This window comes from Mastigoproctus giganteus, chromosome 12 (genome assembly GCF_048544385.1).
Source record: "Mastigoproctus giganteus isolate SK-2022 chromosome 12, ASM4854438v1, whole genome shotgun sequence".
In the NCBI taxonomy this organism is placed as follows: Eukaryota; Metazoa; Arthropoda; class Arachnida; order Uropygi; family Thelyphonidae; genus Mastigoproctus; species Mastigoproctus giganteus.
In genome coordinates this window covers 170545087-170558262 of record NC_143586.1, presented here as the reverse complement: position 1 = coordinate 170558262, position 13176 = coordinate 170545087, and the positions used below count along the sequence as shown (strand labels likewise).

Genomic DNA, 13176 nt, shown 5'->3' with positions numbered 1-13176 from the left:
TCATATTGCAAAACTTTCCTAGTACCCTTTGTACACACACACACAGTCAGACCTCTATATAACAAAATCAATTGTTCCCTTGAAAAAATTTGTTATATAGAAATTTCATTATAAAGAAATATGACCTTTTCAACAATGAAAAATACTGTAAATTCAGAAATATAGTAAAAGACAGGAAAGAAGTGAGAATAAATAAATTTTCTAACATTTAAAAACAATTTTTTAATACATACATAATAAGAAATGACTACTTACATGATGCCCACAATTTATTAGTACAATTTTTTAAGAATTATGTCGTAAAATATTTGGTTTATTTTTTGTTGTACTTTACACCGTTCATAAAAATGTTCACATTTGTTTAACACTCAGATATACTTTCCGTTACATTTTCTTCCCACTGAAGGCTTCTATGCAAAGTTTCAAATGTTATCAACATTTGTTTGGAAGGTTTAATATTGCCCTAATTTTTCAACCAACTCCTTGTCGATATTGTCACTAGTTCTTTCAATATGCTCCAAAATGTTGGGAGTCACTCAAATTTTCAACTACTATGACATCATTATCAACTCCTAAAAATTCGTCAAGAACAATTTCTCCGCTGATCAAACTTCGCTTGGAACTCTACCCAAGATTGCTCAATGTCTTCTAGCAGTTCATCCCTCTCACCCCTGTTAATTATCATTTTAGCAAAACCTGCTTTTGCGAAACAATTCTTAATCGTTGTTTCCGTGACATCTTGACTCCACACTTTCACCAACATGCACATCCACAAATCTATAGGTTGGTTGGTTTCTATTCTCAGTATAATTTTTTCACTATGCGCCTTTGGTTGTACATTTTCAAATTCTTGATAATGCCTTTGTCCATTGGCTGCAGTTAAGACGAATTATTCAGAAGGAAGAAAACAAGCTTCACACTTGTAAGTTTTCAAATTACCAAGTGAAGGTGGGCAGTGCAGTTGTCAACAATCAACAATTTTTCTGTTTTCCTTTGTCATCTTTCTATCGAAATTTAAAATCCACTGCTCAAAAAGTTCGCTTGTTATTCAAGGATTTTTGTTGTAGTTGTAGTCCAACTCTAAAGATTTGTTTCTTTAGAAACATTGGGGTTATTTACTTTTGCCTGTTACCAAAAGCTTCAGCTTTTCATTACCAGCCATGTTTACAACCAAGAGTGTAATTCTCTCCTTACTATTTTTACCACATAAACATTTATCACCTTTAAAAGTCAGTGTCTTGTTCGGAAACTTTTAAAAAAACAGACATGTTTCTTCAATGTTGAATATGTCTTTGGATTCGTAGTCCTCCATAATTTTTTCAAAACTGTTTCTTTCCAATGGGTATAGTCTTCTTCGATTGCAACTCCACTTTCATTAGAAATAACTTTTTCGAGTAAGCCATGATGCTGTTTAAATTTGTCCAGCCAACTAGAACTGGTTTGGAATGTTTTGTGCCCCAGAAAAGATGTGTACTCCATAGCCTTTTATTTTATTAATAGCCCTTATATCAGCATGTTTTGGTCTTGAATCAGCTTCATCTACATCTTCCCAAAGGCATAATTTTGCACGCTTCCGACTGGGTTCCGTTTCCTCAAACAGTTTGAGAATCGAAATGGTTTTTCGGAATGGTTGACATACTACTGGTGGTGGATATCAAATTTTAAAGCGATTTCTTTTTTTTTTAACCTGCGATCTACGCTATTAAGCACTTCCACTTTTTCACACTACACTCAATGATTTCCTCTTAGACACTAAGGTTACTTGCACAGCAATTAAAATATAGCTGAAATTAGGGACCACTTGTAGCTACCATGTAAGCAATGATAGGTGAAATTTAGTGAAAGTGTGGATTACTCATTTCTTCGAAACAGATGACTTTCTAAGATAAAGGAAAATCACTCTTTCCTAATTCTCTAATAGGATGCTTACGGCAGAAAATAGGTTGACCAGAGCCAATGCTCGCCTCGGGAATATGCCTTAACCTTTCCGGCTGTGGACAGCTGACCAGCGGGACTTCTCGGCATAGTTGTGTATAGGTTTCACTTCTTTTTTGCCATTGCAGACCTACTTCTGGGCAAAGGCCTCTCCCACACTTCCATCTTTTTCTACCCTGTGCCATGGCTTGCCAGTTTCTGCCTGCATGGTTTTACAGGCACCATTAAATTGTAAAATGTTTTAGCTCTTAATTCATGGAATTAAAGCCTTTAGTTATTAAAAGCTAACGGGACTAATGCTTAATCCTTTTAATTCATGCTTTATTGCCTAAAGGCCAGAGGTGCAAAAAATGCGTACACAGGTCTCTCAAAATTAGTTCGTTATATGGAAACTATTTTCAATGTAATAACCAAAGGGAAATCAAAAAATTTTGCTATATGGAAGTTTGTTAAAGAGAGGTCTGACTGTGTGTGTGTGTGTATATATATATATATATTCACACAATCGCAGTCTGGTGTGCAAGGAATTGTATAAACTATGTTTTTCATTTAAAATCTATTGTTTTATTATTATTTGTTGAATTTTGAATGTATGTTCATAGTTTCTTGGAGCTGCCGAAGGCTAAGTTTACTGCAGAATCTTTGAAATTTTTTTTAAAAGATTGTTAGTATGTTTCAACATATGGGGAGACCTATCCCCATATGGTAGCTACATGGCGTAGCTAAAGTATGTTTAGTAAGTTTTTTATGTCAGTGATTTCTAATTTTGTTGTTTTTTAGTGTGGGATAATTACGTAACAAATCCTAAATAGTCTTCACTGCTTTTTGAGGATGTACATTGGTATATAGTGATTTTTTATTGAAGGAATATAATTTGTCAGGTTCTAATTCTATATTGTTGACTGACGAAAATAGGTGTTCCATATTCTTTGTGATATTTGGAATAATTCATTAAAGGTTTTAGTAAGTCAACTACAAATTTTGCGAAGTTTGCTGTTGACATATTTTTGAAACTAACTATGGGCTTAATGGTTTGCCGGGTTTATGTAACTTTATGACACCAAAAATGTAAGGCAAACTTTCTGTATGGGCTAAGAGTCTGTGTGCAAATTGCATGAAATCTTTTCTTCGGAGTGTAATCTTTTTAATTCTTTTTCGATCGGATGGTGGGAATAAGATTTTTTTATAGTTTCTGGTGTGTTTTTTTTTTTTATCTTATAGGAGGTTTGTCAGTTTGTTATCATAATCGAATTTGTTTATTGATACTATTGAGTTGCCCTTATCAGCCTTTTGAATGATGATGTTTTTATTCTGGCTGATTTTTTGATGCATCAAAACTCCTCCTTTGAAAGGTTAGGAGTAAGATTTGGTTTTTTATTTATTACATTATTTATTTGCTTAATTAGTTTTTCCTATTACTGTAACTATGTAAACCTGTTTGGACTCGTATTACATATTCATTGTATGGAACCTTTTTTGGGGTCACACTGTAATTGAGGCCTTTATGGAGGATTTTTTGTTCATCTTTTGTTAAGTTATAGTTGGAAAGATTGGTTACGAATTCACCAATCGCGGAACCTGTTTAGCACATACCTACAGATTGTGGTCTCTTATGACAACTATGGAACCCTTTCTCACAAAAAAATCAATTTTAATAGCCCAGTTCAGCAATGCTTTCAAGTATGCATCTATAAAGCATTAATGTAAACAGGAAATAAGATTATTTAAGGACAGATTCTCCAACTGCAGTTACCCGAAATGGCTCATCCATAGTGCCTTAAATACTGCTGAAAGAATTAGTAAAGAAAAACCAAAACGAGAAGTGATGAAACAAGAAGTTTTTTTTTTTATGTTGATCTCTCATGTGTTTCAACCTATATGTTGAAACATATGAGAGATCAACATAAAAAAAAAAAACTTCTTGTTTCATCACTTACATACCAACAACCTTTTTAAAAATTTTTTCAAAGATTCCGCAGTAAATTTAGCCTGCAGCAGCTCCAAGAAACTATGAGCATACCTTAAAAATTCAACAAACAATAGATTTTAAGCAAAAAACATAGTTTATGCAATTCCTTGCACACTAGACTGTGATTGCGTGTGTGTATATATAGGCAGCACAAGAACATTGTTACCTACAAGACTCCAAAAGCAAGCTTCAAATAATAACGAAAAAAATAGACGACAGAAAAAATTAGTTCAGAGTTGGTATCTCACCACTTAGGCACAGAACATTACCCATCTTTTGAAAACATCATAATATTAGACAAACAAGACAAAAAATTTAAGTTAGAAACCGGTGAGACAAGCAATAAGAAACATACATAGACCAATAATAATTTCTGAGGAGTGGGATCTAAAACAAATATCCTACAAATTCAAATTTAATAACAAAACATAGCAACACCCTATCCAGAACCTCTACTAACGGGGATGGGTAGTCACACACCTGGATTTTCAAGTGGAAACTTTCCTATCCTTTCCTCCAAAAAACCTTTAAGCTGTTCTAAATCTCTAAATTTTCAAATTCCCAAACTATTAGTGAATATTTTGTGAATTTTTCTTTTATCCTCCTCTTCCTTTGCCTACTTAAACAGCCTTCCCCCCATGCTTTTAAACCACCCCAATGGAATGTGCCAGGGCTATAAATACGGCCTTTGACACATGTTCGCTTCCCATTTGAAGGTGGTATAAACCCCCATAAAGCGTTGGGTATTTGTCTCCCTTTATACTTCCAATTATTCGCCACGAATGGATTTAGGGTCAAAGCTTGCTTTCATTCCTTTGTCCTATTACAAGGTTCATCTATCTTTAGGCAGGTCTTTCAATACTATTTCAATTTATTCTAATTACATCTAACCTGGATGCAGTTATTCCTGAAAAAATCTCAGGTAAGAGAATTCCTGTCTTAAAATATCTATAATATTTCTTAATATCATATATATTCTATTTTTATTTGTTTTAAATTCAGAATGGGAACAAGAGAAAATCACAATAAGTTAGTATTTGTCCCATTTTATGAATATTAGTGGGTCTCGATTACACAAGTTGTCTGTCCAACATGTCAGAGTTAATAAAATGACCATATGGACAGTAATTGGCTAGACTGTCAAGCATTTTTCTCTTCTATCCTGAAACAGGAAAGTATCAGGGAAAATGGCCAGAAAAGCTGATAATTGCCAGTTTTTTTTAAAAAAATTTTAAATATCCATTTACAGGAATGGATACATTTGAGTGAACAAGTCTTAAAAATTTGTGTCCCAGCAGGCGGTTGATAAATTGGTAGAGCACATTATTTTTCATTTCCCAAAAGGTCATGGGATAGAAGAAAGTGACTTTTTTTTTTAAGTTAATTATGCAAAAAAGTATGTCATTGATTTTAAAATAAAAGTGTAACAATGAGAAAATTTCTAAAGATGTCGGATGGGTTGTAGTACATGAACATTTTGATAATGAGAAAGTTTATAAAAATATTTAAAGAATAGTTGAATTTTTTCTATGTTTGCCAGGGACAAAATGTCACCACTGAAAGAATATTTTTGTTAGAGAATAAATTATGGACTGCATAGAAATGGCCAACAATAAACCTGATAAAGGCCATTCTTATACAATTTAGTAATTTCATTTATTATTATATTATACAATTAGGTAAACTCTTATAGTTTCTCAATATTGAACAAGGGTGATATATTAACCTTTAATTCCTACCCATATTTTTTGTTTCTTAATCTTTTTGTATTTTCTCTGTCTTGTGATCACCTCTGACCTTACGTGGTTGTCCCAGAATATAAACAGAAAATTTATTTTATTTATATATTTTTTTTAACTGGTGTATGTGTTAAATATTTTGTGTGTGGTATTATTGAAAAATAAAAGTAAAATATTTATTTGTCATATATTTATTTAATAAAGGAAATATTTCATATCACAAATAAAAAATTAGGTTATTATTCTAAGGCAGTGATTTTCAACCAGGGTGCCACGTAATTTGGGTTTAAGTTACTTAAATTTATATGTTTATTTCATTATAAAAAGGTGTACAGTATCTTTTTAATTTTGTGGTGATCTATAATCGATGTTTACTTAGTACCTCTATATAAAGAATAAAATTATATACTGTATATATATATAATTTGTATTATGAAATGTAATTATTGTAATAAATATATAACATGTATATTTTTTAATATTATATATATACAGAGAGAGAGAATCGGATCTGACAGGCAGAAAATTGAGTAGGGATGCCGCAAAATAAAATAAATTACTTTTTATCTTAGGGGTGCCGTTATTAAAAAAAGGTTGAAAACCACTGTTCCAAGGGGTAGTGCACTTGTGGCATAAATTACTTGATACTCATTATAGTTAAAAGTTTTGCACTTCCAACAAACAATTTTACCTTTATAACCCTTTTGTGATGGAAGACAACTGGCATGTTCCTCTCCTGGATGCTACTGAGTTGTCTTGTGTTTTTTTTTTAATTTCTGCCACCATGTTTTTTTTATTATCAGAGTCAACATTTGGTCATGCACATTGACAAAGACATAACTTGGGCATGGTGAATGTGGCCATGGGTACCGATTCATTGGAAGCACTGAATGAAGGTAAAGACAGATAATTTATTTTTATTTTAAAAATCAATTATTATTATTATTATTAGTCATATGGTGCAAGGAAGCCTGAGGCTTATACTGCACCAGGCAAAAAAAAAAAAAAAAAAAATTCCCTATTACCCTGACAGAGAGAGAGAAAGTAGAAAGGAATCACCAAGAAAGAGTAGAATGATGATATCCAGCTCAGGACCCTGGGTGTGCCAAGCCCATACTCACCAGATGTGAGCCCCTGGGGGTATTATTAAAATAAATCTGTCCCTTTTATGTAAACATACCATTGGGGAATTATTAAAATAAGTCTGTCCCTTTTATGTAAACATACCATCTTATAGTCAATAACCCCAAAATAACTTGGTTCATTTAACTAAAAACAGTAGAGGAAGAAAGCAGTTTTAGAGTTAGTGTTGTTGGATGTGAAGTTTTCCAAGCAGTGTAGACAGACATCGAGGAAGACCCATGGTGTCCCATCAATGATTTATTGTACATTTGCTTTAGAGATAAAGAGGCCATAATCCTGCTGTATAAGGCATATAGTGGGATTATGTAAGACCACACACTTAGTATACTGTAAGTATAGAAACTGCACCTAAAAACAGATATTGTGCTTTTTGAAAGGGTTTGATGACAGGAAATGTGCCCGATAAGACTGACAAATGGGACATTCATCTGAGGAAAAACTTGGAATATATGGACTATATTTCAAACCTTAGAAGCCAGAGTTTGGAAACCAGACACCTTAGAAAAGACTTGACGTGGTTGAGTCTAGGAACCGTAAATTAAAATTATGGGGGATAGAGGTTTAGGCTGGATTGGAAGTTTTCTTTTAGTCAGGTGGATTATTAATTACTGGAATAAGATGTCTGGTGACAGCTTGAGGAAATTCAAAGGTCAGCTAGAGGATAGAGTTAAATGGGTAATTTATTTTACTATTTATCTGCCATTGTTTTTATTTATGTTTTTGGCAGGTGCAACAAAAGCCTAGGGCTTCCTTGCTAATACTAAAATCTAATAATTTAATAACTTTTTTTTAAAAATATTATATATTTATCCCTCTTAATGTCTGGAGCATTTTGAGATATCCACCGATATGTGCTTGGGATAGCAATCAGTGCTTGAAATATGATGCCCCCCTCTTTTTTTTTTCTGAGTTCACAAGTGCTGCTTTCCCTTGAAAAGATGCTTATTCTTTGGGGTGTGGCCATGTGTCTCTTTGGGAGATGAGCAGTGGATTCTCTCCTCCAATGGTTCCTGCCAGTTTCATTTATCGTTGTTGCCACATTAGAGCCTGGGTAGTTGTAGTGCCAGTAAACCCAAAATCAATCCAATCCTCCAACAGCAAGTGTTGCTTTGATCCTTTTCTTTTCTATTCTTAATGTTTGTTTTTTTTTTATTATGTATATTTGATTTTATTTATTTTTGGTTTGATATAGGAGTGGTTAGATTCATAGGAGCAAAAAAGCATTTTGCCATACCTGTAATTTCATTAACTGCATTTATTAATTCTCAATTTATTTTATGTAAGGGTGTTTTTTCCTAAGTTCAATTTAAAAATCACTGAAGCTTTTAAAATTTAGTCACTTTAGATTAATAAAATGATTGTTAAGGTATTTAAGGGCAAAGGCCTCATGCTACGAGGTAGAATGACTAAAATGTAGGTTAGTGCAAATAAATAACACTTCACCAGTGGAGTGTTATTTATTTGAGGTAGTACAATGCCATGGCAACCCGTTGTGAAGGCAGTCACAATATGAGATATAACCAAAACGATGCCAATTTAATTAATTAATTTAACTACTTTGGTAGATAGCTATGTTAAAATGATGCATTTACACTAACCTACATTTTAAAATGATTGTGTAGTGTGGAAATGCACCATCTTTTCCAATTGTACACAAATAAATGTGTATAATTTGTCCATCGAAATATCTGATAAATATTAATTTGAGCTAATTAACACACAGTACTGCTAATGATGAATGATAGTTTCTATCATTCATCATTAGCAGTACTGTGTTTTAACCTGTCAGCACATGCATGACAACTTGATATATGATTGGAGTAAAATTACTGCACACAAATATATTTATCATTATGCAAGGAGCTGTAAATCAAAAAATATATGTATTGGGTAGGAATGGATAGGGATTAACCACAAGTGATGTATTTTGACAGACTTTTTTTAACACATTGGGGTAAAAACTGAATCTTGAAAACGGTACAACTTCAAAATAGGAGCACATAGTCTTCCCCACTCTTCAAGAACAGTTCCATCCATGGCATGCTGAGGGAGAGGTTCTTGATTGTCCTTGTAACTCCTCTCTAAACACCTGTTTGTTTAGCCTGGTAAAAATTTACCTCACAGGTGTGTTAACATTTTCAAATAAGAAAAATTGATCAAACCTGAGGTGGTGCTTGAAAATTATTTGCAAAGGCTGTATATTTCTAGTTTATTATTATTTTTTTTATCTTTATGGCTTTTTTTTTGTAATGCAATGCCTGTTGTGTTTATCTAAATTAATATTTATCAATATTTTAAATTAATTAATGAGGTTGAATGGTAACACACTTGGAATTGAAGTAAGATAAAATAAACTTAACACAATTAAAATAAATTTTGAGTATTATTCCATCGCAAAACAAGACAAAAAATTCTTCCTTTACGTCTTAAAATATTTTTTCTTTTTTGATCCACCCCTACTATTATTAATATTACCTTTAGCCATATGGTCCAACAAGGAAGCCTAAGGCTTTTGCTGCACCAGCCAAAAAAAATAATAATAATAATTCTGAATTTTCTTTGGTAATTGTTGGCGCTTCGACTTCTGTGGCCATAATGCACCTCACAAGGTTTTTGCAGTACTTTGATCCAAGCCCGAGGCGGGATTCTAACCCGCGACCTTTGGGTTGCCAGGCAGGCACTTTACCCACCCGGCAATTCTGAATTACCCTGAGAGAGAGAGTGAGTCAGAAGTAGAAGGGAATCACCAATAAACAGAATGATGATTTCCAGCTCAGGACCCTGGGTGTGCCATGTCCGTACTCACCAGCTATGAGCCTCCGGGGTTAAACTGTATCAATTGTTTTAACTAAACATTTTTTTTTTTTAAATCGTACAATGATTATATATATTTTTCAATTTATGGAATATATATATTCCACAGGTTTTATATCTCAACATTAACGTTTATCAACAAATGTGAATAGGTCAATGGCGGCATTCTGAAGGGGCGATGGAGGTGGCAGAATCCGTACATCCGATTGCCATGAGGTAACAACGGCAATCTGGCTAAAAGCCGGATCGCCCCCTTTTCTGAATCTCTGCCCTAAACTTTTGTCCCGCTTTATTCTAAAATAGCCCGTTTATGACTTACATTCTGTATTTTTTCTACTATGGACATTACATTGAGAACGACCCTCTACGAGGTTGTAAATAGATTGTGGGGACTGCATAAAGGAAACTAACTGGCTGTTTCGTGTACTAAAAGTTATACGCGTCTAAATAGACCACAGTAAGTAATGTGATTGCACAGAGGTTATTTTTAATAAAAAAAAAGTGGACCGAGGAAGGAATTTAAATATTTATGTAATTAATTTTATGCATAATGAAACTATACTATTAGATTTTGCTGCTTTTTTTTTTTTTTCGTCCGTCCTTTTTACTTTTGAAAGGTGGCAACTCTACCCCATACGAAGAAGAAAATTGGGTAGTTTCAGGAGTCGAAATGGAAAATTTTACTTTTTACTAATATTTTATTTTGTAATAGTTTTTGGAAAAATCCTGGTTGTGCCACCGGAATAGGTAGCATAAAAGCTTGTATTTGTCGTTTATTCACCGCATTTTATCATATTATTGTACAAAAAAAGCGAACTTAATTATATTTATTATTGTGGTAATTATACCTGGTATCGTATAATAGTTTACAGAGCCACTATACATTTCTGCAGTACCGTAAAGCAAGCATTCAGAGACACGCAACGCAGCTCGATTTCTTTCCTACACGTAAAGAGCTGTTATGTTTCCACGTGAATCACTTTCGGCGTGGTGAGTAGCGATTGGAGGGAGAATCTTAACCAATCATAGAGCTCCAGCTGTCGACCACCACGTGGCTAGCAGATTCACATTTATTCTGTGACAGGCAACGCTAGATCGTTTGGTTTTTGCGAATTGTGGTTTTGGTGTGTCCGCTTGCTACCAATCTCAAGTAAAAATAAATATGAGGCGAATATTTCTTTTTTCATTTATTGTTACAGTATTATCAGAACCAACTATTTACTTCAAAGAAGAGTTTGCTGATGGTAAGCTTATTAGTGTTTTTATTATTTTTTTAAAAAAGTTTTATTTTAATTAATAACTAGTGGAACAAGGAAAATTGGAATTAACTGTCGTTCTAATAAAGTAATAATTAAATGTGTATTTTCTTCATTTTGTTTCGCGCTGTACAATGAATTTCTCTTGAAACAGTCGCCGTTTTTGCGAATAACTTGTTACCGGGAGTGAGTGGAAATTAAATATTTCTCGCGGTTAAAGAGAGAGGGAGATTATTCTATTTCTTCCCAATCGATTGCATTATAGTCATTTGTTGAGTGAAAATCTAAGTCTTTGTATAAATCGAAGGGAAAACAGATATCACATATTTCATGTTTCTGTTTTATGACTATTAAAAAACACGCACACACACCCCTTTAATGATTTTTCACAAGTAATTCCCTGAAAATTTTGTAATTTTATTAAATTGGGGCAGTATTTTAATTAAATTCACAAAAAATATTAGTCATTGCCATCTTACTGATTTTGATGTTTTTCGTGATTGAAAAGCTGAGAGCGCTGCTGTGATGGATGAGTTTAATGTTATATATGTTGTTTTAAAGCCGTTAATTATTGGGTTGGTGTATTAGATATCATTTATTATGGAGGTATACGGTCGAACAGAAATTTTGCCCTGATAATTTTCTATTCAGTAAATGGCGAAAACAAACATGTTGACCAGATGCGCTTAGCAACATTAATCAGGGTATTTTTATATAGTAAGGTATGTGCCATAATGTAGGAGCAAAAATTATTAATATTCTGGATGGCAGAATATAAGAATTCTGCATATGTGTATTAGTAGTGAAAAATTATGCAAAAAAGCGAGTACAGCATCACCAAAAAATACCCTCTACCATATCACTCCAATCTGATAGATTATTGTTCCTTTAATTCAAACTACCCACGCCGACCGGGCTAGCCGAGTGGGTAAAGTACCTGCCCGGCAACCCAAAGGTCGCGGGTTCGATTCCCGCCTCGGGCTTGGATCAAAGTACTGCAAAAACCTTGGGAGGTGCAATATGGCCACAGAAGCCGATGCGCCAACAATTACCAAATCAAAAAAAAAAAAATCAAACTACCCACTTCCACAAATAGTTTTTTATAATAGTAATGTGCCTACTAGCTGCAGGCAAATTTTTTCCTGCATCAATTTGGTTTGAGCTTATTCAATTCATTGAAGGCCTTAAGTAACTCAGTTTGCTTCCATTTTCAGAACTGAAGCTCTTTTGTTAAGAGTATCCTTTTGTTCCCCTTGTTAATCTCATTGCACCTCTCTTTGTCCATTGCATCAGATCCACATCCTTGCTGAAAAAATTCCTCCCCCTGCATTGCTCAGAGAACTTTGTCTCTGTGCTTAGTTACCCCATGCTTGCATTCTCCACTCCCCTTACTTGCATTCTCCACTCCCCTGAGTATGGTACCACATAATGACAAGCCCTCGGGGTTAGTATAGTTGGTAGGATCACAATCCTCTCCACATCCTAGTGGAAAAGACCAGAGTTTGAAATCATGTTGTGTGGCTGAGTTAGTTGGTCTCAGGCATGGGGTGCCTCCATAGCCAGGTGAGCAGGAGCAGCAGTGTGTAGCACATGCTTCTTGATTAGACCGGGGTTAGAGCCCGTGACCACCAAATACGGAGGATGCGGAAAGGTCAGGGAATGACTACTGCATATCCCCGGAGCAGTATGGCCTTAGTTGCTAATCCTCCTAAAAACCAAATAACTCCGGCAGCATAGTTTTTTCTCCCGGAAACTCTGATTTTCCAGCAATCAGAAAATCTACCTCAGAACACGGAATTTACAAACAATATACACGGAGCAATATTGCCTTAGTCGTTGATGTGTCTAAAAACCCCACAACATAGTGACTTAACAGTATTTTATATTCATATGTGACTTGACGTGGTAAATTACACTTATTTGCAGTACCTTGCATTTCCACATTAATTGCTACTTCTCAGTCCATCTGCCTAATTTTTCTAGATCTTGTAGAAGCATATCCTGATTAGTGTCAGACATGCTAAGCTTGATTTCCTTTCATCATTAACATTAATACAGAAGAGAACAATGGGCTGAGCATTGAAGCTGGTAGTAGTGAACACACCAGTTCACTTAAAGGTTTGGGGCACATGTAGATAGTGTAATTTGTACCATATGGTGCTCAAAGTGAGTCTTTAGACCCAAGAGCAGATGTAATATTAAAACTTGAGCATAAAAAAGTACAAAGCGGACCATTAGGCAAAAAGAACCTGTAAAGACTTAAGATGGCCTGTGCTGGTTTACTTTGCTATTCCCTAGAAATAAATATATAGTTAGCTAT

General features: G+C 34.2%; 1 protein-coding gene across 1 annotated transcript in view; it reads left to right on the top strand.

Annotated features, from left to right (window-relative positions):
- The first annotated feature begins 10655 nt into the window (after positions 1-10655).
- Positions 10656-13176, top strand: part of Calr (calreticulin) — an 81270-nt gene continuing 78749 nt past the window's right edge. Inside the window, exon 1 of the mRNA XM_090386492.1 lies at positions 10656-10844. Within this exon, the coding sequence (XP_090242618.1) occupies positions 10763-10844 (82 nt within the window). The 5' untranslated portion in view covers positions 10656-10762. The remainder of the gene's footprint in view (positions 10845-13176) is intronic.